Source organism: Aegilops tauschii, chromosome 1 (genome assembly GCF_002575655.3).
Source record: "Aegilops tauschii subsp. strangulata cultivar AL8/78 chromosome 1, Aet v6.0, whole genome shotgun sequence".
Lineage (NCBI taxonomy): Eukaryota > Viridiplantae > Streptophyta > Magnoliopsida > Poales > Poaceae > Aegilops > Aegilops tauschii.
In genome coordinates, this window is record NC_053035.3 from 25,086,430 (window position 1) to 25,111,015 (window position 24,586).

At 46.6% G+C, this 24,586-nt stretch overlaps 2 protein-coding genes across 2 annotated transcripts; both read right to left on the reverse strand.

Moving 5' to 3' along the window:
* Positions 1-1,490: 1,490 nt before the first annotated feature.
* Positions 1,491-2,865, reverse strand: LOC141027068 (uncharacterized). Its single transcript, XM_073503990.1, has 2 exons — positions 1,895-2,865; positions 1,491-1,813 (listed from the first exon to the last, which is right to left on the reverse strand). The coding sequence occupies exons 1-2, from the start codon at positions 2,157-2,159 to the stop codon at positions 1,491-1,493; spliced, it is 588 nt and encodes a 195-aa protein (XP_073360091.1). The 5' UTR covers positions 2,160-2,865.
* A 15,136-nt stretch (positions 2,866-18,001) lies between these two features.
* On the reverse strand, positions 18,002-19,960 carry LOC109787338 (protein MAIN-LIKE 1). Its single transcript, XM_045231003.2, has 3 exons — positions 19,248-19,960; positions 18,317-19,140; positions 18,002-18,199 (listed from the first exon to the last, which is right to left on the reverse strand). The coding sequence occupies exons 1-3, from the start codon at positions 19,447-19,449 to the stop codon at positions 18,002-18,004; spliced, it is 1,224 nt and encodes a 407-aa protein (XP_045086938.1). The 5' UTR covers positions 19,450-19,960.
* Between the last annotated feature and the right edge of the window lie 4,626 nt (positions 19,961-24,586).

Here is a 24,586-nt window from a genome sequence, read left to right on the forward strand (position 1 = left end):
TTACCCATGTGCCTAGACATACTAATGGCGCACCGCATGGTGATGCGCCATTAGTATCCTTGGGCATACTAATGGCGCACCACATGGAAGTGCGCCATTAGTAACAATTTTTTAATTTCTTTTTTCGTTTTTTCTTAATCTCAGGTCACTATTTCACATATGAGATATCCAACACATATATATACAACAAGCATCCATATAACAATCATATCCAACACACAAGTTTCATCATATATACATACATAGCCAACACATAGTTGCATCGTTACATATTACAAAAGTTTCACATTGTTCATCCAACACCGTTATCCATCAATTCACAAAAGTTTCACATTGATACAAAATAAAAACACAAATGGAAAAGAAGCACTCCATCCATGCAAGCTTCCGTGAATTAAATCAAATCTGCAAAATGATAAACAAGAAGTTAGAAGAAGAAGAAGAAGAAGAAGAAGAAGAAGAAGAAGAAGAAGAAGAAGAAGAAGAAGAAGAAGAGAAGAAGAAGAAGAAGAAGAAGACTAGAAGAATACTAGAAGAAGAAGAACACTAGAAGAATATTAGAAGAAGAATAAGAAGAATAAGAAGCAGACTATAAGCTTATTATGTAAACTTGATCATTTTGTGCTAACATAAGTAATTTTGGAGCTAACCTATAGGAAACTAAGCATATAAGCTCTCTAAGTTAGCATATTAGAGCCAACTTAGGTAAAATGAAGCTAACCTATATCATTTTGGAAAAGAAGAAGAATAAGAAGAATAAGAAGAAGACTATAAGCTTATTATGTAAACTTGATCATTTTGTGCTAACATAAGTAATTTTGGAGCTAACCTATAGGAAACTAAGCATATAAGCTCTAAGCTAGCATATTAGAGCCAACTTAGGTAAAATGAAGCTAACCTATGTCATTTTGGAAAAGAAGAAGAATAAGAAGACTATAAGCTTATTATGTAAACTTGATCATTTTGTGCTAACATAAGTTATTTTGGAGCTAACCTATAGGAAACTAAGCATATAAGCTCTATGTTAGCATATTAGAGCCAACTTAGGTAAAATGAAGCTAACCTATGTCATTTTGGAAAAGAAGAAGAATAAGAAGAAGACTATAAGCTTATTATGTAAACTTGATCATTTTGTGCTAACATAAGTAATTTTGGAGCTAACCTATAGGAAACTAAGCATATTAGAGATAACATAGGTAACTAAGTATATATATATCATTTTGGAGATCTGACATACCTGACATAGTTCAGTTCTCATTGTTCTTCTCCTTCTCCTTCCTCAGCCTGATGCGCCAAGAGCGGCGAGGCGATGGAGGCAGCTGTGGGATGTAGTCTTCTACCATAATTGGCGTGGTCATGTCGCCCAGCTGTGGGATCGCCGGCGCCACCACCGGTGCGTGGTCATTGTCAGGCACCACCACCATCGCGAGGCCACCTTCAGGCAGGACGGGCACGACCATCGCTAGGTCATCCTCAGCCACCACCATCTCTTACCCATGGTCAGCCACCACCATCTCTTGCCCATGGTCAGCCACCACCATCTCTTGCCCATGGTCAGCCACCACCATCTCTTGCCCTTGGTCAGCCACCACCAGCGCTAGGTCATCCTCAGCCTGATGCCCATCGTCATCCTGCAGCGGCCCACTCTGCTCCTCTTCTCCCCCACTCCAGTCCGGATCATCCTTCTTGCTGTCTTTGCTACTGCCAGAATCGCTGCTGCTTTCGCTAAAGCCAGAATCGCTGTTGCTTTTGCTACAACCATAATCGCTGCTGCTTTGGCTGTAGCCAGTGTCGCTGCTGCTGCTCCCATTGCCTGTCCAAATGCAACAATGGCCGTTAACAATCGATGTGAGACAAAGCCAAATGTAGAGGAATAAGAAGAGGCAGAACGCACTGGCATCTTCGTCGTCAGTGTAGCGCATGCGACACATAGTCGTGTTGAAAACCTTCACGATGAGCATTGTGGCGTCATCGTCGTACCTGAAGAGAAGAAAGTACCCGGTCCGTAGGTCGTAGGCACTGTAGAACTTCTCCCAGCCACGGCACAGGTACATGTGCCCCTCCTCGATCACCAACTCCACGTCCCACAGCCTGCGAACCCCGCTGCCGGCCTGTCGGAGCTTCACATTATGTGGCGGATCTTCACCCAGCATGTTCATAAAAGTGTCAGGCAGCCTCTGCAATTTGGGACAAGGAGTGATGTAGCAAACAACAGAGTTATCATAATGAGATGGGTGAAGGGGAGATCTCTCGTTTTATATACCTGCCTCGTGGCTGATACTGAAGTCCCAAGTATGATACTGAAGAACTCGAAAGCATCCAACTCGTACTCCGGTGAGGCAGAGCGGCGGTGGCTGCTTCCCCCCATCTTTGATAAGCAGCAGAAGAGACCAATTAGTACCAGGATTATACATCGACTAATTATACATCTGACCCAATTTATAAAACATGCGATGTATTCCACAATACAAAGAACAACTACCATTAATAGGTTGTTGTTTAGAAGGTTTCCCACATGTGTATCAGAGAACAAACATATGATCTAAGGTGAAACATTAGTGCCATGGTTAGTGGTAATTGGTAAATGCTATTTCTTTCTTTAGTCGATTTCATTTGCCTTGGTCTGAGAAAAAAATGCTACAGTTAGGAAATGCAAACATCAGATTAGAAATTATGTAGAATAGATAATCAACTTTGCTGATTCCTAATAATAGACTTATTGATTGACATTTAGGATCAAAATGCAACCAATGAAAAAAGAAAACAGAGGATCAGAGACAAGCCATGTCTTGCATTGTTTCTATTTTTGTGTTTACGGAAGTACCTAATGGTATTTTTATGATGTTTTGCAGCTGGTGAAAACGTATGAAATTGCATTATTTTGCAGCTGGTGAAAGAAGCACCTAATTGCATTAACACATGTCCAGTTCCAATAGAAATCTTGGGGTACATTCATGCTTGAGACCCATAACAGGAGCTTACTAGCATTAACACATGCATTAACACATGCATCAAGCACCAGCTGCATTGTTTTGCAGCTGGTGAAAGAAGCACCTAAACTACAATACCTTACATGTAAGCAGTGGAAAAGGAGATGAAGAAGATATCAGTTGCTAAACCCGACAGCAATTGTTACACCGCTTTAATATCTCTCAACACTTTCTAGTAGCAACTAACAACCTGTATCATCACATAAGGTTTGCCCTATTGAAGTTTTGCACGATTTGGAATATATAACAGTTAATGATGTAATATGGCAATGAAGCAATTCATTAAAAAAACTAAGACATGTGGAAGAGTGGACATTGTACCTGTCAAGGGAGAGGATTGCTCTGCGACACCACCACTTCTCAAACTTGGCCTTCACAACACACTACATAGACAGATGTAAACTAAAATATGAATTCCTTTGCACTGGGATCATAAAACAAAATATTTAGAACTGAATCATATAGTAATTAATCACAATCTACAGGGCTGCTGCACTCTAATCTTTGCAAAAGAACAAAAAAATAACATTGTTTTAACCTAAACAGAAGTGCCAAATACTAAACAATGACCATTGTTGTTATACTAGTGAACTATCTGCTAGAGATTCTACACCCATACTGAAAGCAATGTACGAGGCTACGAGCTGCCACCTTTTTGGCGCACCAGGGAGCTGGAGTGGCTGGAGGTCGAGCTGGGCTGCTAGACGTCGACGGGGCGGATCTCGACTGCGAGGGAGTCAGTCCATGGTGATGGAGTCGGCGCTGGACAGGTGGGAGGGAATGGGGAATGGTGGAGAGAGGGAGGAAGGAGGAAGGAGGAGAGGTACCTGGTCGCCGGAGGGGTCGGGGTCAGGGTCGGGGTCGGCGAAGGGGTCGCGGTCGGGATCCGAGCTCTTCCGGGTCCTCGCTCGCCGCGGTCGAAGGAGAGCAGGGGCCGGTGGCGGAGCACGGCAGGGGCAGGCGGGATGGGCGCGTCGGGGCTGCGCTCGCCGGCGTGCAGGCGCGGCGGACGGAGGGGGCGGAGCAAGGGGGCGGCGGCGTACGGTTGGGGTCGAGGAGTGGGGGATCTGGCGAGCGAGGGAGGGAGGGAGGCGACAGTGCGAGGGGAACAAGTATAAAAATTCTAATGGCGCACCTCCCCCTGGTGCGCCATAAGTACGTCGATTCTAATGGCGCACCTCCCCCTGGTGCGCCATTAGAATTTTGTTTTACTTACTAGCCCGACTGGTCAGGTTATATCCCACCTAACCCTATTTCCATCATAACACGCCCACTAGCCCGACTGGTCAGCACGCAGCACACACACTAGGAGGTCCTGGGTTCGATTCCTAGGCTCCCCAATTTTTTTTTATGCATTTAAAATGCTGTTTGATATTTATTTGTGTTTAAATATGTTCAAACTTGTTTAAATCATAACAGTAATATTTTTTTTATAAAAACAGTAATAATTTTTATAAAAAATGCATTTAAAATGCTGTTGATATTTATTTGTGTTTAAATATGTTGAAACTTGTTTAAATCATAACAGTAATATTTTTTTTATAAAAACAGTAATAATTTTTATAAAAACAGGGTGCGGGGGGTGCTCGGCGGCGGTGGAGCGGGGGAGGGTGCGGTGGGTCGTCGGGGGTTGCGGGGGGTGCTCTGTCCTTGTCGTTACCGGTGTAGGATTCCATCGTTACCCCGGAGTTCTGATAACCATCGCTCTTCATGTCCTTGTCCTCGGTGTAGAATGTGTAGCTGTTGAATGCGAGGCGGAGGTTGCGGCGCGCGCGGGCGAGGGCGAGGTTGGTGTCGGCCCTGCGGCGCTGCTCCGGCGAGAGTGGGGTGGGGTCGGAGGGGAGGATGGGGAGAGGGAGGCGGCGGGGGCGCGGATTGGGAGCGGACGGAGAGGAACTGGCGCGGGGGAGAGGGGCGAAGGGGAACTGGCGAGGGAGAGGGAGGAATTAGCTATAGCATTCATTTGTGACGGTGGAGCAGGCCGGAGAGGGTGCAGGGGGTCGTCGGCGGCGGTGGAGCGGGGCGGGGAGGGTGCGGTGGGTCATCGGCGGCGGTGGAGCAGGGGAGCTAGGGTGCGGTGGGTCGTCTGCGGCGGTGGAGCGGGGGAGGGTGCGGTGGGTCGTCGGCGGCGGCGGTGGAGCAGGGAAGGGTGCGGTGGGTCGTCGGCGGCGGTGGAGCGGGGGAGGGTGCGGGGGGTCGGCGGCGGCGCCCGGTGGAGCGGGGTAGAGGGTGCGGGGGGTGCTCGGCGGCGACGGGGGCCGGATCTGGCGAGGTGGGATAGCGATCGAGATGGAGGGGGATCGCTAGTAATGGTGCACTGTTCCCTGGTGTGCCATTAGTAGTTGTGCAAAAAAAAATATAGTAGTGGCGCACTATGTGGCTAGTGCGCCATTACTAGTTAGAACTAATAATGGCGCACTGTGTCCTGGTGCGCCATTAATATGTTTGGAAAAATAAAATAAAAAAAATTTATTACTAATGGCGCACCGTTTGTCTGGTGCGCCATTAGTGTTTTTCACACTAATGGCGCACCAGCACATGGTGCGCCATTGCTATATAGCAATGGGGCACCACATGTCTGGTGCGCCATTAGTGGCCATTCCATCTATAGCCCTTTCCCTAGTAGTGGACGTTGCAGGCCGTGCCGCCCTCCGCCCACATTGCCTGGCCCGGAACATGCCGCGCCGGCAGGCCACAGATCTGGCCGCGCCATAGCCGTTCCTGGAGGGCCAGGCACGCCCAAGCACCTGGCCGCCCACCGCGTGGAAGCAGAGGTACCGGAGCTCCGCCTTTTCTCGCCGCACCGCTGTGTCGCCCGGCATCAGCTCCATGCTTCGGCCCAGGGCGCGGGCCCACGCGAGCACTGACAGAACATGAGAACCACGACGCCCCGTCGCCGGCGATGGCTGGGCTGCGATGAGGGAGAAGGAAACACACGGAGTGAGGAGGAGGGAAATTCTTGGAATGTTAATATACTGCTACATCGAGATTAGGACGACGTGTTTTTCTTATGGCGTTTATGATATACTAGTCATCGACCCGTGCATCTGTACGGGCTAGTTGTCTATCTCTTTTTGTAGGTATTAGCCAGATTAAATATATTATGAACAACATAATGGACCTTGTGATAGGAAACCTTATAGATGCTTAAATGTATTTAAATGACACAAATTAGATACACAATTATCAAAATATGGCTATATATCCTAACAGATCAACATCCAAGCAACTTCAGAAAATCATTATTCTATGAGGTGAAACAATGTCGGTCGAATTAATCTCACTTGTTATGGTACACATCGACTTTGAGTAAAACTGTTTCATGCTCTATAGAAGTATGCAATATATCATGTAGTTTTTGCCTACAAAATCAAGGGAAGAATAAAAGATTGGGTAGCAAGAAGTGACATCTACTTTATTCATTCAGAATGACATTCTGGTACCCATAGAACAACCAACTCATAAAGTATTTCTATAATGTGTAAGTATGTTATAAAACTAAAGTTGGATACTGTCGGGGATATACCCCGCGGTATGACCCGGCCAGACTTGGCGACTCACCAGAGACCTGGCTGGAGCTTGGCGACTCACTGGTGATCCGCCCGAACATGGCGATTCACAGGTAACCCGCCTGGACATTGTGACTCACTGGAGACCCGACGGGCGGATCAGACGGACGACAAGACCCAAGGCCCAGCAGGCTGGCTTATACTCTGGTACGCTGGCTTAAGGAGAAAGGGATGACGAATATTTCCTTTACGAGGAAGCAAGACCCGGACTTGTATTCAACTTGTAAGAAAAGATAGACTAGTCCTAATCCAACTAGGACTCCGCATGTAACCCGCCCCTCTAACTTATATAAGGAGGGGCAGGGCACCCCAAAGAGGGACAAGCAACAAGAAACAATCTCTAGGGCTAGACACAAAGAGCCGGCCGAACCGGCGACTCTCTCATGATCATAATGAGACCTAGCCAGAAACAGCATGTAGGGCTATTACCGGATGATGTTTCCCGGGGCCCGAAGCTGTCTAAATTCTTGTCTTGCGTGTTGCGTCTCTCGTCCCGATCAACCCCTCTCAAGCTACCGCATAGATGCGCTGGCCTCGCGACTAAGTCCTGACACTAAGGACATCTGCCATGACAAAACCACGACAATTGGCGCCCACCGTGGGGCCTGCGCACGTTGGTGTTGAGTTCTTGGAGGGATCTTCTCTAGGGTGTCGAGAAGCTCGCGATTTGTCAGATGTAGAAGAGCCAGCAAAATTCATTGTTTGTGATCGGAATTGTGGTTAGCTTTGAAGCTGATATTACAAGGATCAAGAGAAATTAAGGTGGCATTGAGTACAGTGCCGCCGCTACTACAGATCGAAGACGGGGACGAGATCAATCAGGTGCAAGGATCAAGTCATGCGGGCCGACAAGGATACAAGAATTTTCGCAGCATAATGTGTGCCTGGCGAGCGGCCAAATCGCCGAGTCAAGGTTGCCAAAAATTTGCGCTGCAGTATCAACCTGTACGGTGGCCGTATCCGACTGTTATTGTATTTCCCCTGTCCAGTAATCAAGTCCCGAGGCTGTTAGATGCTTAATTGGCCAAGGTACCACGTTTGTATTGTTGCTCTCCACCTCATCCCAAAAAAAAATCAGCAATCAACAGCAAAAGTAGAGAGCCACGGCTGGCAACGTCTTCTGCATGCAAGGACAGAAGCGCATACACTGTTTAAAAGGAAAAAAAAAAGGTTACCCAGGGGCCACGACCCGTAAACAAAGAGGGCAGCGACTCGGACTCCTCCGCGGACTGTGCCTCGCCTCTGCCCAGAATCCGGGCTGTTTGCTGCGTCTGCCCGGAGCGGCCGGCGCGCCTCTGCCGCGTCACCCGTCTACGAGCCGCCACGCCACTTCGTCAAGCCAACCGCGCTTCTGCACCAAGCCGCCGTCTCCTCTACGGTGCTTGAGCCGCCGTGGGCAGTCCCCTCCGCCTACTGCGACTGCGGCCGCCCGTTTCTACAGCTGCCGTACCGCGCCGCTAGCTCACTACCATTGCCGGGTCCGCGTGCGCCGGTCATTGCTGGGTCTGCTCCGTTTCCCCGCGCCGGGTCTCCTCCGCTGAGCTGTCCACGCGCTGGGGATCCTCTGCCTCCAAATTGCCACTTCAAAACGCCGGGTTTCCACTGCGGTTGAGTCGCCACCGCCGTGGCCTCGTGGGCCACCGTCGCCTCGTCAAGCGGGCCGCGCCTGAGCCACCGCCACCGAGACCCGCCACGGCTTGTTCCGGTTGACCCCAGCCGGTTCTCCTTCGTCGCCACGACCCGCCACCGCAGCCTCGCCCTCGAGCTGCTTCGCACCGGTTGACCCACCGCAGCAAGCCGACCGGCCACCGCGCCAAGTCGCCACGCCGCGGGCCGGCAACCGCCTCTGCCAGTTGTTGTCCCCGCGGCCGCGCGTTGGCATCTGCCGCGATTCCGAGCCGCCGGCATCGCCCCGCTGCGTCGTCTCCGTTTTTTCAAGCCGCCCGTGAACCACTTGCCGGGTCGCCGCACCCTCGCGTCAAAGCCGCCGCTGATGCGGCCTCGAGCTGCTACCTCTGCGGCCTTAAGCCGCCAGTTCACTGCCTTCGTCCCTGAGGCGCCCTTCGTTTACCCGCTTTTGCCGCGCGTCGCTGCCGCGCCGAGTCACCACTCCTACCTCGAGTCACCGCTGGCGCGGGCTGCCGCGAGTTGCCACCCTCATCCCTTGGCCTGTTTTCTGTCGAGAACCGCCGGCTCGAGAGTTGCCTTGGCTGGAGCAAAAAAAATGTGAGATGCAGGAAGGAAGTAGTAAATGAACTCTACATCAGTTTGGATCTTCAATAAGTTGAATGCCAAGGGCTTCAGAGATATTTGTCCGGTTTATTTTAATGCATATTAATTTCTTCAAAAAACAAACTACTCTGGTATGTGTGTTTTGAATGCAGGATAATTATCCATCACACAAATGCTATGGATATGGAGCACGGTCCAGTATTACTCTGCGCTGGTGTTTGTCCGTGCCATGCTGCACGACGGATACATGGGCAAATCGCTGCTCCCGCTACATCCGCACGCGTGACTGACTCATCGTCCACGTCCACGTTTGTCTCGGCCGTGTCCGGGCTGTTTCCAACGCTGTGGCCGTCTCTCACGACCGCACCGGCTTACAACGCCATGGACGACTCGCCCATCCGCTCTCACAGCCGGTTCACGCATCCGCACTGGCTTACAACGAGGAGGACAATTTGTTCGTCCGCACCGGCTTACAACGCCATGGCCGATTCATCTGTCTGCTCTCACGGCCGACTCGGCCGTGATTGATTTCAGTTTCACCATGGTGATCATCAACTCCGCGGTGATAATTGCTGACCTGACGCATCAGGTGAAATCCATCCAGTATATTTTTATATTACATATTGCTTTCTTTAAAAGAGCAATTACTCTGGCTTGCAAGTTTTCTAATGCAGGACAAGTTAACTGCTGCAAAAGGGATTGTTATATCACTGAGCCGTTGAATGACTTATACCGGTTTATATCATGGTCAAATATGGAGAATCTCAAGACAACTCCTCGAGTCGTCTTAAGACTCGGGGGCTATGATGACATGACTCAGCAAATGTTGCCGGTTTTCAGTAAATTCAAGAACTCCTGGTTATTGGAGGGAAAAATAACCCGGTCCCGGAGGCTACCGCCATATTGGTAAAAAGATTAAAGGCCGTCAGAAAATTTCTGGCTTAAAAAGAAGGATTCCGGTTTAGATCCGGCTCAAGAGACTTGACATCTCCCACAAAGCACTGAAGCTCTTAAATATCCGGTTTAAAATCCGGTTCAAGGGAAATTTATGTGCCACAAAGTTTTGAAGCTCTCAAATCCGGTTCAAGGTAAATTTGTTTATCACAAAGCTTTGAAACTCTCAATATCCGGGTTTTCCGGTTCAAAAAGAATTTATCTCTCGCAAAAGTTCGAGTTTTCAGGAAAAATTAAAGGGACCAAAAAGAGTCTGTTACAAAGCACAACACAAACATAGGTACCCTTCTTTAATGACCATTGGGAGTTGATCGTATTCGAATTTAGCTTAACCCTTTTGGTGTGACCCTGATCGTATTCGAATCAGAGTCGTTAAATATTCTCATGATCACTAGGGGGCTTCCTGTTCAAACATAGGTCGTATTCGAACCGAAGAGAACATAGCTGTCGGTACCCTCTTGATCGGCACACTGCCGAGCTCACTAGGGGGCTTCCTGATCGTATTCGAATCATAGCTCAACCCCTTTTGGGAACCGACGTGGATCGTATTCGAATCAGCGTCGTTAAACAACTCTCAAGGTCATTTGGGGGCTTCCTGTTCAAACATAGGTCATATTCGAACCAAAGAGAACATAGCTGTCGGTACCCTTTTGGTCGGCAACGCCAAAGCCACTGGGGGTTATATGATCGTATTCGAATCTTAGCTTAACCCCTTTGGGACGGTTTTATGATCGTATTCGAATCAGAAGCCTCAAAAATTTTGAAGTATCTTTTTGCAAACAATTTTTGGATTTTACTTGAAGCTCTTTTGATCATATCTAAAGTGTATATGAGTGGTTGCTATTTAACCCGGTTTGACTTTGGATGATAAGTCGTTGTCATATGACAATCATAAACATTTGGAAGTCTTGATTTCTAAAGACTGGGTTATCACCCTTACTGCACAGGTCACATAAACTGGCAGTGAAAATTCAATATCACAAGTATAATATTATTATTATAGTTATGTTTCAAAGTTATGATTCATAACAGGCTTATCTGTGACTCCTTGTTACACATCAATGATTATATGTGAGATATTATGACCCGCCCTGCGGTAAACCGCCAAGGGATCTTGTGATCTAATTATGTGCAGGATAAGACTACATTTGGGTGGTTACCCGCCCTGGTTTTTGACGTTAAGTCGCCACGGCATATGTTGTTTAAACTCTACAGGATTTACAGAGCTATGACTTACATAAATGATTAAATTCAAGCCCATCATCAAAGATTGAAATTGGTGTCTCAAAAGGGTTATCAATTCTTGATTTTCTCAAAGGCTATAAGCCGCCGGGTTGTACAAATTCTGGCTTACAATGGAGGCGTATTAAATCGCCATCGGCCAAGAGCCGCCGGGTATTTAAACTCTGGATTGACTTATTAGCAGATGAGGTATTCAAAGTCGCTTTGGCGCAATGGCTATTTTTTTCAATGGATATGATTTATTCTACAATGGAAAGAATAGTCCCGAGTAGCTGCAGGCTTACGACCCGGCACTTGGGGGCTACATTATTTAAATTGAGATCACATCAAATATGCAAGTCCCATGTCACTGCCAGCATGCACCATGGCACTTGGGGGCTAATGTAAAGACATTTTTTGCTCAACTTATTGAAGACCCGACTCATCACATTGTAATGAGCGGGCCCTTGGGGGCTACCAATTGCTCCTGTCGAAAATTCAAGGTACACAAGCCTTAATCTATTATATTGAAAGATCCACTACTCAGTTGGTAGAGTACAAAGCTCTTAACCTTGTGGACGTGGGTTCAAGCCCCATGGTGGAGATTACATCATATGCTGTTATTATCAATGAATCATATACAAAGTCCCTGCTCATTATTATATAATGACCCGGCCCTTGGGGGCTACACTGGTTGAAGTTTTTATGAGCATAAGGCAATTACAAGTTCCAGGTTGCTGCAAGCATGACAACCCGGCACTTGGGTGCTACATATGTGGAATATTCAGTTTATGACTAATGATTGAGATGAATAACCCGGTTTTCTTCAAGGTTGCAACACTTATATTGAAGCAAGTCTTAAGTTATCACTATGTTCTCCTCTTAAGACTTGGGGGCTACAGGTGATATGCATATAAGGGAGAAAAAATCTTCAAATTCTCAGTTTGGAGCAGAACAGATTGACCCGGTGTTTGCAACAAGCATGACCCGGTGTCACCAATAATAATGACCCGGCGTCGGCAACAGTTATGACCCGGTGTTATCAATATTTACAAGACGGTAATTTTGGCAATTATAACTAGCCAGCCTCTACATCTTTAAACTGGCGGATCACCAGATGAATCTTGAGTCTAAGATGTTTATTAAGCCAGAGTTTTGGAAACCGACTCAAATGGATTATTTCGTATAATATTTCTTTATAAGAGCCAATGTCAGCAAATGGATTATGAAGCTGGCCTATTGACCCGGATATTCCAGGAGAAAATGTCAAGGACTTAAGGATGATCAGGTGCCGGCTTACAAGAATAATTAACCCGGAGCACAACCTGTCAAATTTGTTCTTGAGTTATTTTGCAGGATCAGTTTAACATGGATAAATCCAAATTAAACTGGGGGCTAATGTCGGGGATATACCCCGCGGTATGACCCGGCCGGACTTGGCGACTCACCAGAGACCTGGCTGGAGCTTGGCGACTCACTGGTGATCCGCCCGAACATGGCGATTCACAGGTAACCCGCCTGGACATTGTGACTCACTGGAGACCCGGCGGGCGGATCAGACGGACGACAAGACCCAAGGCCCAGCAGGCTGGCTTATACTCTGGTACGCTGGCTTAAGGAGAAAGGGATGACGAATATTTCCTTTACGAGGAAGCAAGACCCGGACTTGTATTCAACTTGTAAGAAAAGATAGACTAATCCTAATCCAACTAGGACTCCGCATGTAACCCGCCCCTCTAACTTATATAAGGAGGGGCAGGGCACCCCAAAAAGGGACAAGCAACAAGAAACAATCTCTAGGGCTAGACACAAAGAGCCGGCCGAACCGGCGACTCTCTCATGATCATAATGAGACCTAGCCAGAAACAGCATGTAGGGCTATTACCGGATGATGTTTCCCGGGGCCCGAAGCTGTCTAAATTCTTGTCTTGCGTGTTGCGTCTCTCGTCCCGATCAACCCCTCTCAAGCTACCGCATAGATGCGCTGGCCTTGCGACTAAGTCCTGACACTAAGGACATCTGCCGTGACAAAACCACGACAGATACTCTTGTAAAGAAAATAATCCAACACACATGTAAGAGAAACTTGATGTGATGGTCCAAGATGAGTAAGCTATCTACTGGCACTAATATAGTTTAAAATGTGCAACAACCTTGCGACAAGGAGGTTTCCATAAGGTAGGCTAAACTTTGGCGGGAACAGATGTGCATGTAGCTGGTAATTGTTTATATGCACTTTTAACTCCTATTGTAGGGAGAAAAATAGACGAACATCTTAATCTATTTCTCTCGTCTAGATCTTTCTTTTCTATGTATAAAAGATACATCAGGATTTGGATCATCACCAAGGGCAAGCAAACCTTAATTAATAGCATACAGTACAATGGGAGAAAAATGGATAACCTCAAGGTTTGGTCTCAGAAAAGGATTACTTCCTAAAAGGATGGCTACGATCTTAAGGTATGCACATTGTTATAATGAAATCATCATAACTATGTAATATCAAACTTGCAGTAGCTTCACATTTCCTTTGTAATAGCGGATATGTGCACTACCACACAATTATAGGATCCTATCTAACATACAAAATTTTCAAAACACAGAACTTCTGCCTCACTTTTCATCAGTAAAAAATAAAAAGCGAAAAGGTTGTAAGAAATTATCATGATAATTGCAGTCATTAAAACTGCGTGTTGCCAAACAAAACATCTAAACCGAGATGCAATCTATACCGACCAATAATATTTAGATAGAAATTGTGGAGTTGTGGGTATCATATTATCACGATTATTAAAAAATGCAATGCCTTACATTGGTTTGCCAAGAAGTATATGAATGATCAGTAAGTTTGGCTTAACTTGCAAAAGGTACAATAAAATAATAGGATAAACATATTCTGATTCTTAAATTCAAAGAATTGAAATATGGATATATATATAGGACAACAGTTTGGGACACCTAGGTGTCCAGGCTCCTTGCCTAGATGCCGTCGGATCATACTAGTTTTCGTTGATAAGATGTGTTTAAATTTTGCAGGCATACCTGCATTACTACTTTCCTATTTGTTTGCATGGCATTACAACTATGGAAAGTTATAACGGTTGTCTAATTAATACGTGTCATTATTTGTCCCTTCTTGATAGGAAATTGTAATTAATTATTTATCATACTTTTTGGCATGTATGGTAGATGCAAGATAATTAATTAGAAAAATACTACGCACCATTTTTAGCACGTAGACCAACACGTACATATTTTTATTGGGTATAACACCAACGCGTACATATTTTCAATGGGAATAACATCAACACTTGCATTTTTTATTAGGTATAATACTCACTAACTGGTATCACGGTCTAATAAAATATACATGTGGGTATCTCGGATACATGTACCACTTATTAACAGATGTGAAATTTATGGGTATATACAAATAAAATTTGCATCGAGTTATATATTGATATGAATATTTTCATTGGGTAGAACACCAACGCGTACATATTCATGAGTATACTAACATCGAGGTATGTATATTCATGTGTATATTCACATCGAGGTATGGATATGTATGTGTATATTTCTATTGAATATAACACCAGCACGTACTTATTAAAAACTATGACATTTATGTGTATATTTTCGACACTTATGTATATATTTTCATTGTGTATAAAACAACGCGTATATATTTTCGTTAGGTATAATACCCACTAACTGGTATCATGGTCAAATAACATGTACACGTGGATATATCTTGAGTACATGTACGTATATACACACCCAAGTACGAGTGTTCAGATTATTTTTGTTTTCGAAAGAAATCATTGACCATTTAGGATACTAGTGTATGCAAACAAAATATGAAAAGCCATTATTTTGTCAATTGTATGGCATGCACTAATGAATATGACTTACCATAACAGCCCTAGGTGCCCAGGCACCGAGGTGTCCCAAACATAAATGCTTTTACTGGTATGATGAACCCTTCTGATTTTCTTAAGTTGGTAATATAGAATTTGAGGGATGATACCAACGGACTACCTAAAACTGCAGAGCAAATGATAATACAGAAGTATGTATCATATTTATTTCATAACCTGCACGCAAAGGCTATAGTCATTGTGTTTGCACGGAAAAGTGCATAGCACAGGAAATAGGAAGCAAGTAGCGTGGAAACCATCCGTTTGTTATCAAATGGGAGATATCCGCTCGATAGAGAGTAGTAGCCTAAAATAAATTGCAAGATTAAATAACAGATAATAAGGAGTCAAGGGTGGAGCTGGACAACCGCCAGTCAATTACTAATAAGAAATTATGCATTAGTCTAGATAGATGTCACAAAAAATTATCCATTAGTCTACTTCTACAATCTGCTCCACCATGGATTTCATTTTATGTGGCAACATATAGATTTACCTATAGATAGCATGAAGATTACGGAATTACAAAGAACATATAGATTTACCTATAGATAGAAGATTGACTTGTGAGAGGAATTAGGAAAAAAAAACTGCCTTCCGTAGACCATGAAATATGTTTTTCATCTCTCGTATTTTGTTGCTATATGTGAAAAATGTTAGGCAGCAGAGCATGGCCCAGAAACAAACATGTAAAAGAGAGCCTTGATGTATATTTTGGGCAAAAATCAGGTTGGTACATACATAGTAAATAGATATTGCTTACTTACGCTGTTACTGGGTGCAAACAGCATGGGAAGTACTTATAGAAGTAGTTCGTAATGTTAGATGAATTATCATTTTCAATAGGTATTCGGGTATGATTTAATTAGACATAGGTTAAAAGCTAAAGAAGCCATTTTCAGAATAGTTAGAAGCCAGGGCCAAAGGATTAATGTATCAGGTACAGTAAAATTGATAAATCCCTCTTTACCATTCAGTATTCCATCGAATCCAGATTTGCTCACGTGTATAGTGAGCATATATATAACAGATTTATCATCAAGTATGTGAACCAATGGATGCACGTTGGGAGATGGCTTTACAGTATAAAAATTACATCCATGCATGAGCAATATGGAAATCTTGTGATGATCCAACAGTTCTATGTAAGTTAGGTGCAGGCGAGATTACACTTCATAGGCCCTGAAGCTAAATGTTGCCTATCTATAGATCCAGTGAGTGATGTGGTAGACAGACGACAGCTCTAGGAGGATCTTCCTGTGTGCAGGACCAGCTTCAACCTTCAGGGATAGCATCTACGGTACAGTATTTAACAAAAAGAACTTCAAACAAAATATATACATAATTAGTCCATCGTAACTTACATGCAATGCACTTGCCACAAATTCATCTTATAAAATTGCGGATCTAGCATCAACCTTCTTGACAGGGTATTATAGATACATGACATGAGTAAAGATTATCTAGAGCTGGAGATTCAAGGATACTGAGTAACTTACCTGCTAAGCGACGAAAAAACTGAATTGTGTCGAGCAGGTAAAAAGCTCTGCCGCCAATCCTCCCTAGTGCTTTCGCTAGGCAGCCTGCTTCACGGCCACGACCATCCAATCTGCTTCTAACAGTTGTGGTACATCTCCTCCGCTGCATCAAGTCCACCATCATGGTCAAAATCACCTGTTGTCTTGAAAATACATATTGGATAATTGTGTGGCCAGAACTTGAAAGCTCAATCACAGTAGAGGATCGACTGGATCGTACATAGCAACAGTAAAGGATGGATCGGATTATACCTAGAAGCAGTAAAGGATGGATCGGATTGTAGCTTGCTGTACTAGAGGACAGATTTGGAGTGCGGGCTTATGGCGGCCGAGCACCAGGCAGGCCGTTATCTTGTGCATTCTTTTGGGCCTTGGGATGTGCAATCCGTCAGTTCGGGCCAGGTTTGTGCCAGGCCTATAGGATGAAATACGGTCCGGCATACGCCTAGCGCTCGCATAGGCGTATTCTGTTCGGCCCATTCCTGGATTCTGTTTCGTGCTTCTGCCAATGCTCACATGACGTAGTCTCCTCCATTTTTTCAACATGGCCATTGCGATGTCTACCAATAAGCTGTTCTGTCGCCATGTCTACCAATGGCCTCGAGTTAAACGGGTACGCGTAGTCTCCTCCACCATTTTCTCAACATGGCCATTGCGATGGCGGAGCGCCGCTTGCCCTTGTAAGATCTGGACTCATGTAGCTAGATTTGTTTTCTTGCAGGGCCATTGACGGAGATGCGGTGTGGAGCGCTCCGGTACTGCCGCTGGAGTCTCAGGATTCCATGAGCGCTGTGAATGTGGTGGCGGTCGCCGCCGGCGAGCGACAGGCCGTGGGAAAGAAAGCCACATATGACGTTTGCTCCGAAGCGAAGGTTAGTCAGGGGGGCACCATTGCATAACAATTTTTTCGTCGTCTATTTGGCGATTGTTTAGCACGAACCTTGATTTGTTCTGCCAGACTATGACTATATTGCTTGATCCGGCGGTTAGTACGCCTTCGTTGGATTGCTGTGCAGTATAGATGACGGTTGGTTTAGTTGTGAGATATTGATATGAGAAAGTAACATGTATTTGCTGTCTAATTAGGGACATGTGGTGGAAGACTTGTGCAAGCTTAAGTTGGATCTGTTTTGTTCGGGGAATTGTCTTTGACAGCTACACAAGTTGATTGGGTTGTAGATGCGTTAGTCAATTGCCGATTTATTGTGGCATTATAATGCGTTGGTTTCGTTTGTCAAGTTGGAACTGTTATCTCTAGTGTTTTGTTTTTCACACCGAAGGAAGTGGTTATGGTCGTAGATGGTCCGTTTTTTGGCACACTTACTATGCTCGGATATTTTGTGCGGATGTAATTTGAAAATTCTTGTGGGCCAGTCCTTGTGTAATTACACCGTAGAATGGGCATGGATGGTATGCTTGCTCTTTTAGGGGCTGTTGCTTGTTTGGGGGGATTTATGGAGCATGAATCTTTCGCATGGCGTTCAATCAGCTCTCTAACAGATAGCTCGGGCCGGACCTAAAGAAAACAGTGAGAGTTTTTAGTATGGTGCTTGAAAAAACAAGTACACGAAAATATATCACAAAACGCAAACTTCAATAATTAAGAAGACGATAATTACCGCTCCCCCGTGGTATGAAATCTCCCCAGGAGATATGTTCACTGCAATTTTCTCAACCATCTTCCTCATTGAATCATAATCATACAAACCTATGCGGGGGGTTATTTCTCGTGGCTTGTTTAGTATACCAAGGTCGAGACAATGGAGAACAAAAACCTGATTTATATGTAACAACAACATAGAACAAATGCATTAGCATGGGCGGGAGATTGGCACAGCAAGAAGTTTGAAATGTGAAAAAGCTCAGTAGTTTGTGCAAACCGGACCACATACCTGCAGAAACAAGTGACAACCAACTATGTGGATGGTTGGGTTTCTCTTTGAAACATCTGTCTTGAAGTTTCTGACGGCTTGAAACAGGTGTTTCGGTACATACCGTCCCCAGTTCCAACTCTTGATCTTGCTAATGTCACTCAGTGCAGCCCAGAAGTCTATGGATATATAATCATGTTTCGAGGTGGGAGCCAGCACATGACCGATTATAAAAATAACAAATGCAATCTTGAAACAGTCCTGCTGTATTTGGGATGACGATTCTGTTATCGCTCCAAGCAAAACATTTTCAGCTGCTTTTAGGCTATGCGTGCCTTTGTCGCTGAATGATGCCGCCATTCGTGTGTACTTGATGCAGGCTTCTGATGGCTCGACGCCTTCGCCGTTTATATCGAATTCACCGGAGGGGATGCCAAAAACATAATTAAGCTTCTGTTCGGACAGTTCAAGCACGCCCTGTTCCTCAATGTTGATTGTGCTGGATTCTACATCCACTCGGTCCATTAAAAAAGCACTATACTTCAGATTAATCTTCTGCCATGCCTTCACCTCTAGAAACCCCCCAAAACCAGTCTCCATAACTAGCTGCCGCTTGAAATCACTGAACTTGGCAACAACCGAACCAACTTTGAGCAATGAAAGCCTGGAGGTAAAACATGGTGTCCCTGGTAATCCAGTGGAACCACCTGAACCATCCTCGTCACTAACCCAATCTTCGGGGGATTGGTCACTGTTTTCTACACGATTAATCACCATAGCAGCTTGTATCCCGCTAAACAAATCTGTCATCTTCACTTCTCTAACTGCCTCACAGCAAAAAACTTCTGCCTATGCGAACAGAAGCGAGCTAGGGATGAGCAAAACACTAAGAACAGGGGCGGATGCGGCAGCACATATCGAAAAACAGAGGAGGGGGGCGAGGGGTGGGTACCTTTGCGGAGAACTCTTCTTCCGTACGCCGCACGCCGCCGGCCAAGAATCAACCTCGGCGTCGCCTGGACGCCCGGGGACGAGGGAGTCGGTGCTCCGGCTTGCTCCTTCAGAACAAATGCCGGGGAAGAACAAGGGGGGCTCGAGAGATGAATGCCGAGGGCAGCGGTAGATGGAGACAACTGTGGGTGAGGTGACGGCATAGTAAATTCCCATACGACAAATGACTCTGAAAAGAGAACCAGGATGCGCGGCGGAAAGTTGATGCACAGCAGCGGGCCTCACGCATTAAATCTGAACTGGCTAATGATATCTCTGTGGTTATTAGCGGGCGTCACACCTAAAACATGAACACGTCGTTGACTTGAAACAATCAAATGTTCCAGCCAAGTGTTAAACTTGTGTTAGATAACCATCATCACATGACATGAATCATGGTAAATGTACTGCAGGCACGGGGAACATCTTACTAACCCAGACATTTGTCAAAATCATGGGCAAGAACCTGACAATTAGTGAAACAAAACAACTTATTTGCTTCTGCTTAGCGAACTGTACCTAAAGGATGTGTTGTAAACAAAGAAAAAGATGTTAATCATGTGCCTTTCTGGTGGTAGTGTATTGTAAACAAAGAAAAAGATGTTAATCATGTTGTAATCCATGGTGAAAGCTGGCAATAAAAACAACAATCGAAGAAGTTGAGCATGCTTAATCCTTGATAACTACTGCGAACCAACGTGCGTGTTCGCTGGACCTGGACGGGAGTGATCCACGTCGACACTTGTGAGAACTTGTGGTCGTCCCTGTGCAACGTCGCTCCACAACATGCATGCACGACGTACAGGGCGAAAAGGCCTACTAGTGGCGCACTACTGGTGCGCCACTAGTACCACGCCACTAGTATTAAATACTAATGGCGCATTACTGGTGCGCCATTAGTATCTGGTATACTAATGGCGTATCACGCCGTGCACCAGTGGTATAGACCAACATGCGCCATTAGTGTGCCTCCCAGGGGGCGATATTTACACATGTGCTTTGCCATACTAATGGCGCACTGCGGGGTGATGCGTCATTAGTATCCTTTGGCATACTAATGGCGCACGTTGGGGTGATGCGCCATTAGTATGTATATTAGGGATTTTTTTTCTTCTCTGATATTTGCACAGATTACAAAATATATTATTGGACAGAATATATACAGCACCACACAGCAACAGCAGATTCATCGAATACAATAGAAGATTAGTCTCCGAATACAATTCATCATATTACTCTCCGAATTCAAAAGACCGAACAAAGATAGAACATTACAAGTCTCGAGACCGCGAGTAGCGAGTTTGTCTTCACATTACAAGTCGATATCGATCATCTAAACTACCATCACATAGAACAGAGCTGCGGTCATCACGATGAGCATCATCGCGATGAAACTGGTCTTCATCCGGTTCCTCCAACGCTCCCTCCTCTCTCCCGCTAGATAGCGCGCGTATTTAGATTTCGCCTCCGCCCTAGTGGTGTACCCTTTATAACTGTTACCGCTGAAACGGTGAACCTGTCTCCGACACTCCTCCCAGTCGTCGTAGACTCCGGGAACCTTACCCTTGTACACGACATACGACGGCATCTCTATGCACTAGCCAAACAACAGACAATACATAAGCAATATATAAGTATGCAACAAAAGGATCGGAAAAGAAAAGCAAGACATTAATAGCACGATTCATGGTCCTACTAATAAATAGCATCGATTACATCTAAGTTGAACGACTGTCCAAACCAAAGAGACATACAAGTTCATTAAAGTTTAATTACAACATGAGCTAATCGATGTTTCAGAACTACACATAGCATCACTACTTTTGACTCGACTCATGGGACCGGAGCGTGGATGAAGCCGCTGTCTGTCGTGATGGTCATGAAGTCGCGGGCGTTGTCAGCCTGCATTTGTAGCGTTGTGTCTATCTCATTGTTGGACGGTTGATATTTGAGGTAGAATTGCCCCGAGGTACGAAGGACATCTTGATGGATGATTTTTGCAAAATCCGACTGGATGCGAAAGAATTCTTGTCGGATGTCCGCGTCCTGGATTGCCGCCAAGCTTGCGGCCCAATCTTTGAGATTATTTGGTAGCAGAAGGTGATTATAGTCCCGTACGATCGCCCGCATGTGATGGAGGGCGTAGTAGGCATCCTTCTGACCGCCAGGCGGCTGCTTGACGCAGGGGAACGTCGTATTGTGGGTGAACACGTGCTTGCCGTACCTACGAGCTGGCCTCTTAAAGGTGCCTCCAGATGCGGCGTAGCCGGGGAGAGCATCATCAAGAACTTTCTTGATATTTGTGTAGTCTATCTTGGAGTCACGGTCCGGGACGAAATACGTGGCCATGGAATATTTCGGGCTTAAGAGGATGAGTGTGCAATGTGTGTCACTGCACAGAACACGGAATGTTAGAAAAAAAAGAACGATCGAAATCTAAGAAATCATATGTTACGGGGCGATTAGGGGATGACTTACTCGGGAAAGTAAGGCACGAGGAAGTTATCCTTATCTGGGTTTGCCAGAATGACGCCTTCGAGGTGTGAACTCGCGACTTGCCGGTCCCCAGCGCTGCCCAAGATCTTGGCACGCATGTAGAAGGGGTCGACTATCACAATGTCCGGGGTCTTGTCTCTAATGATCCGCATCTCCATACTCAGCGAAAACAGCCGAACAAAGGTGTAGGGCAGCGGATGAAGGTTAAACATAGCAAAGATGTCATCAAACCGCAGGACGATCATACCCCCGACGGCGCTATCCACAAAGCCCTTGCCCTCTGGCACCTTGGCCACGAAAACCGGGTATGCCACATCATTCTCTCTGAGACGCCGCTTCTCCAAAGAAAGAACACTGTCATGCAGACTCCGCATAGCACCGGTTGCAGCATTGAGCATATTTGTCGGTAGCATCGTCCTACCCGCCACATGCACCCTCGTCGAGATATCCTTAGGTGAAGGTGGCCTGTCCTGAGCACGGATCGTACTCGGTGTCGGCTGGCTCGCACCGGCGCCCTTGTTAGTCTTTCGTTTCCGTCCCTTCTTCCTGATCTGCTGTAATGGGATCGAGTTCTGCTCACAGACCGCCTTCTTGAGCGTGTTGGGGCTGATAATATTTCACACCTCAGCTATCTGAGGCTCGGTGAAGGCGGCAGCTGGAGGCGTCCCCTGAGAACTGAACGCCAGACGACGCCTGTTGCAATTGGGTTTCTCCGCCGTACCAGCTAGATCGCGGTCGTCTTTTTCAGGGTTGGGTTCTTGAGAAGGAGGCCCGCAGAACTCGTCACCGTACCCATGTTCGGCAAAGTACTTATCGACGTTGGAAAATGTACCGTCGTTGTTGTCGTCGTCGTCCGGATCCTGTGCCATATGCATGTCCGGATCCTGTGCCATAGGGATGTCCGGCATGTCCGGTAGCGTTGCGGCGTTCTTGCCATGGCTTGGCGCTGGCACGACTGGCGGTCTTGTCTGTGGGGTGGTGTCCCCCGCCCGCAAACGAATCTGGCTCTTCGGCCAAAGCAGGGGCCAGCTTACGCAGGTGCTAAGGGTCATCACATCATCTTCGTCGGCCCCAGCGGGTCGAATCGGAGGTAACAACTTGTCGCAGCCTAGCAGCACCCGAACCAGTTCAACCCTATACAAGGTGGGTGGCATCGGATTACCGTGGAACACGCGGTTGCCCGGTTGAACGATTCTGCCCTTGGCGACATCGACCAACTCGCCGCCCACGAAGTGCAGGAGAGTGCAAGGAACGTCGGCGGCGCCCTGCGAAAACATGTAGGGCGTCAAGGATGCCCAGTCAAAGGCAAGGAGATGAAGTCATCGGGCGAGAGGCTTAGTTACCGTGATGCCGTCGAGCTCGGCTAATGTCGAGGCACCGCCAACGGCGGGCGTGCAACTGACAGAGGGGCCGCTTGCTGGCGAGGTGCCGACCGGCGTACACCCGGGTGCATTAAGCTCCAATGCTCGTGCCGGCGCCGGAGACACGAATACCGCCTCCGCCGGAGACACCAATGGCGCCATCTGCGCGTTGTGCGAGTTGCTGGCCGTGAAGCTGGGAACCGGGGGAGGCCCCTGTTGGCCGCCCGCAATCCACGTCGTCAGCCCCTGAATCAAGGTAGGCACAATGGCGGTGAGCGTCGTTCCCAGTTGTTGTTGCACTTGCTCTTGGACAATCTCCGGAATCCGCGCCAGTTGTGCCTTGAGTTCTTGAACCTCGCGCAACTGGCTTTCCGAGGTGGTCTTTTTCTCCTTTCGCCCACCAGCGGTATAGTATGACGACCATTTTGTGGACAAGCCTTTGCCGGCCACACGACCAGTTGACGACGGCTTACTGAGCTTATCCTTGTTTTTCATTACGTTCAACGCCCTATTTAAAGGGGTGTCAAAAGGGGAGCTCTGAGACGACCCCGCGCTACTGCTTTCAGCCTCCTACGGAAGGAATGTGAACCATTTAGAAATTTGGCTTCATTAATTAGAATGCAACCATATGGAGCTAATTACGCGGGGGTGTATTCCTTACCAGAACAAGCTCAAGCGCCCTGGTCTTCGGATCCGTGGTAAGCTCCTTTGTTACCGGGTCCTCCTTGTACCGGGCCCTGACAAAGTTCCTGGTCTGCTTGTCACAAAATTTCTCGAAGCGGGGCGGTAGGCCTTGCTCGGCACGCTCCGCGTCCTCCTTGTCCCATATAGGCTCCGCCACTCTGTAACCGCCGGGACCGAGTTGGTGGACCCCTAAGTTCAACTACCGCATTTCTTTCACCCACTGACTTGATTCGGAGGTTGCGCTGCTCTCGCACTTGATCTTGAACTCCTTGTAATCATCTTTGCTCATCAAAGGATATTTCGCCTTGATCTTCTCATAACTATCACCTTTTTCAATCATTGCCTTCACCGTGCTTCTCCATGTAGACAGGGCCGTGCTCATCCTCGTGTGGGCGGCATTGTTCATTTTATTCCCTGAGAGGCGTGTGTTTGCAAACTCAGCGGGGAACTTGTATCGTTCGTGCAGCTACGTGAAGAGGAGGCTGCGCAAATTCCCTCGGTCCTTATGCCTTAGGTTCTCGGTGTTGATCGAGACGGTACTCCGGAGAATGCACCCGAGCTGAACCGAGTATGCCTTGACTACTTGTTGTTGGGGAACGTAGCAATAATTCAAAATTTTCTACGCATCACCAAGATCAATCTATGGAGTCATCTAGCAACGAGAAAGAGGAGTGCATCTACATACCCTTGTAGATCGCAAGCGGAAGCGTTCAAGTGAACGGGGTTGATGGAGTCGTACTCGTCGATATCCAAATCACCG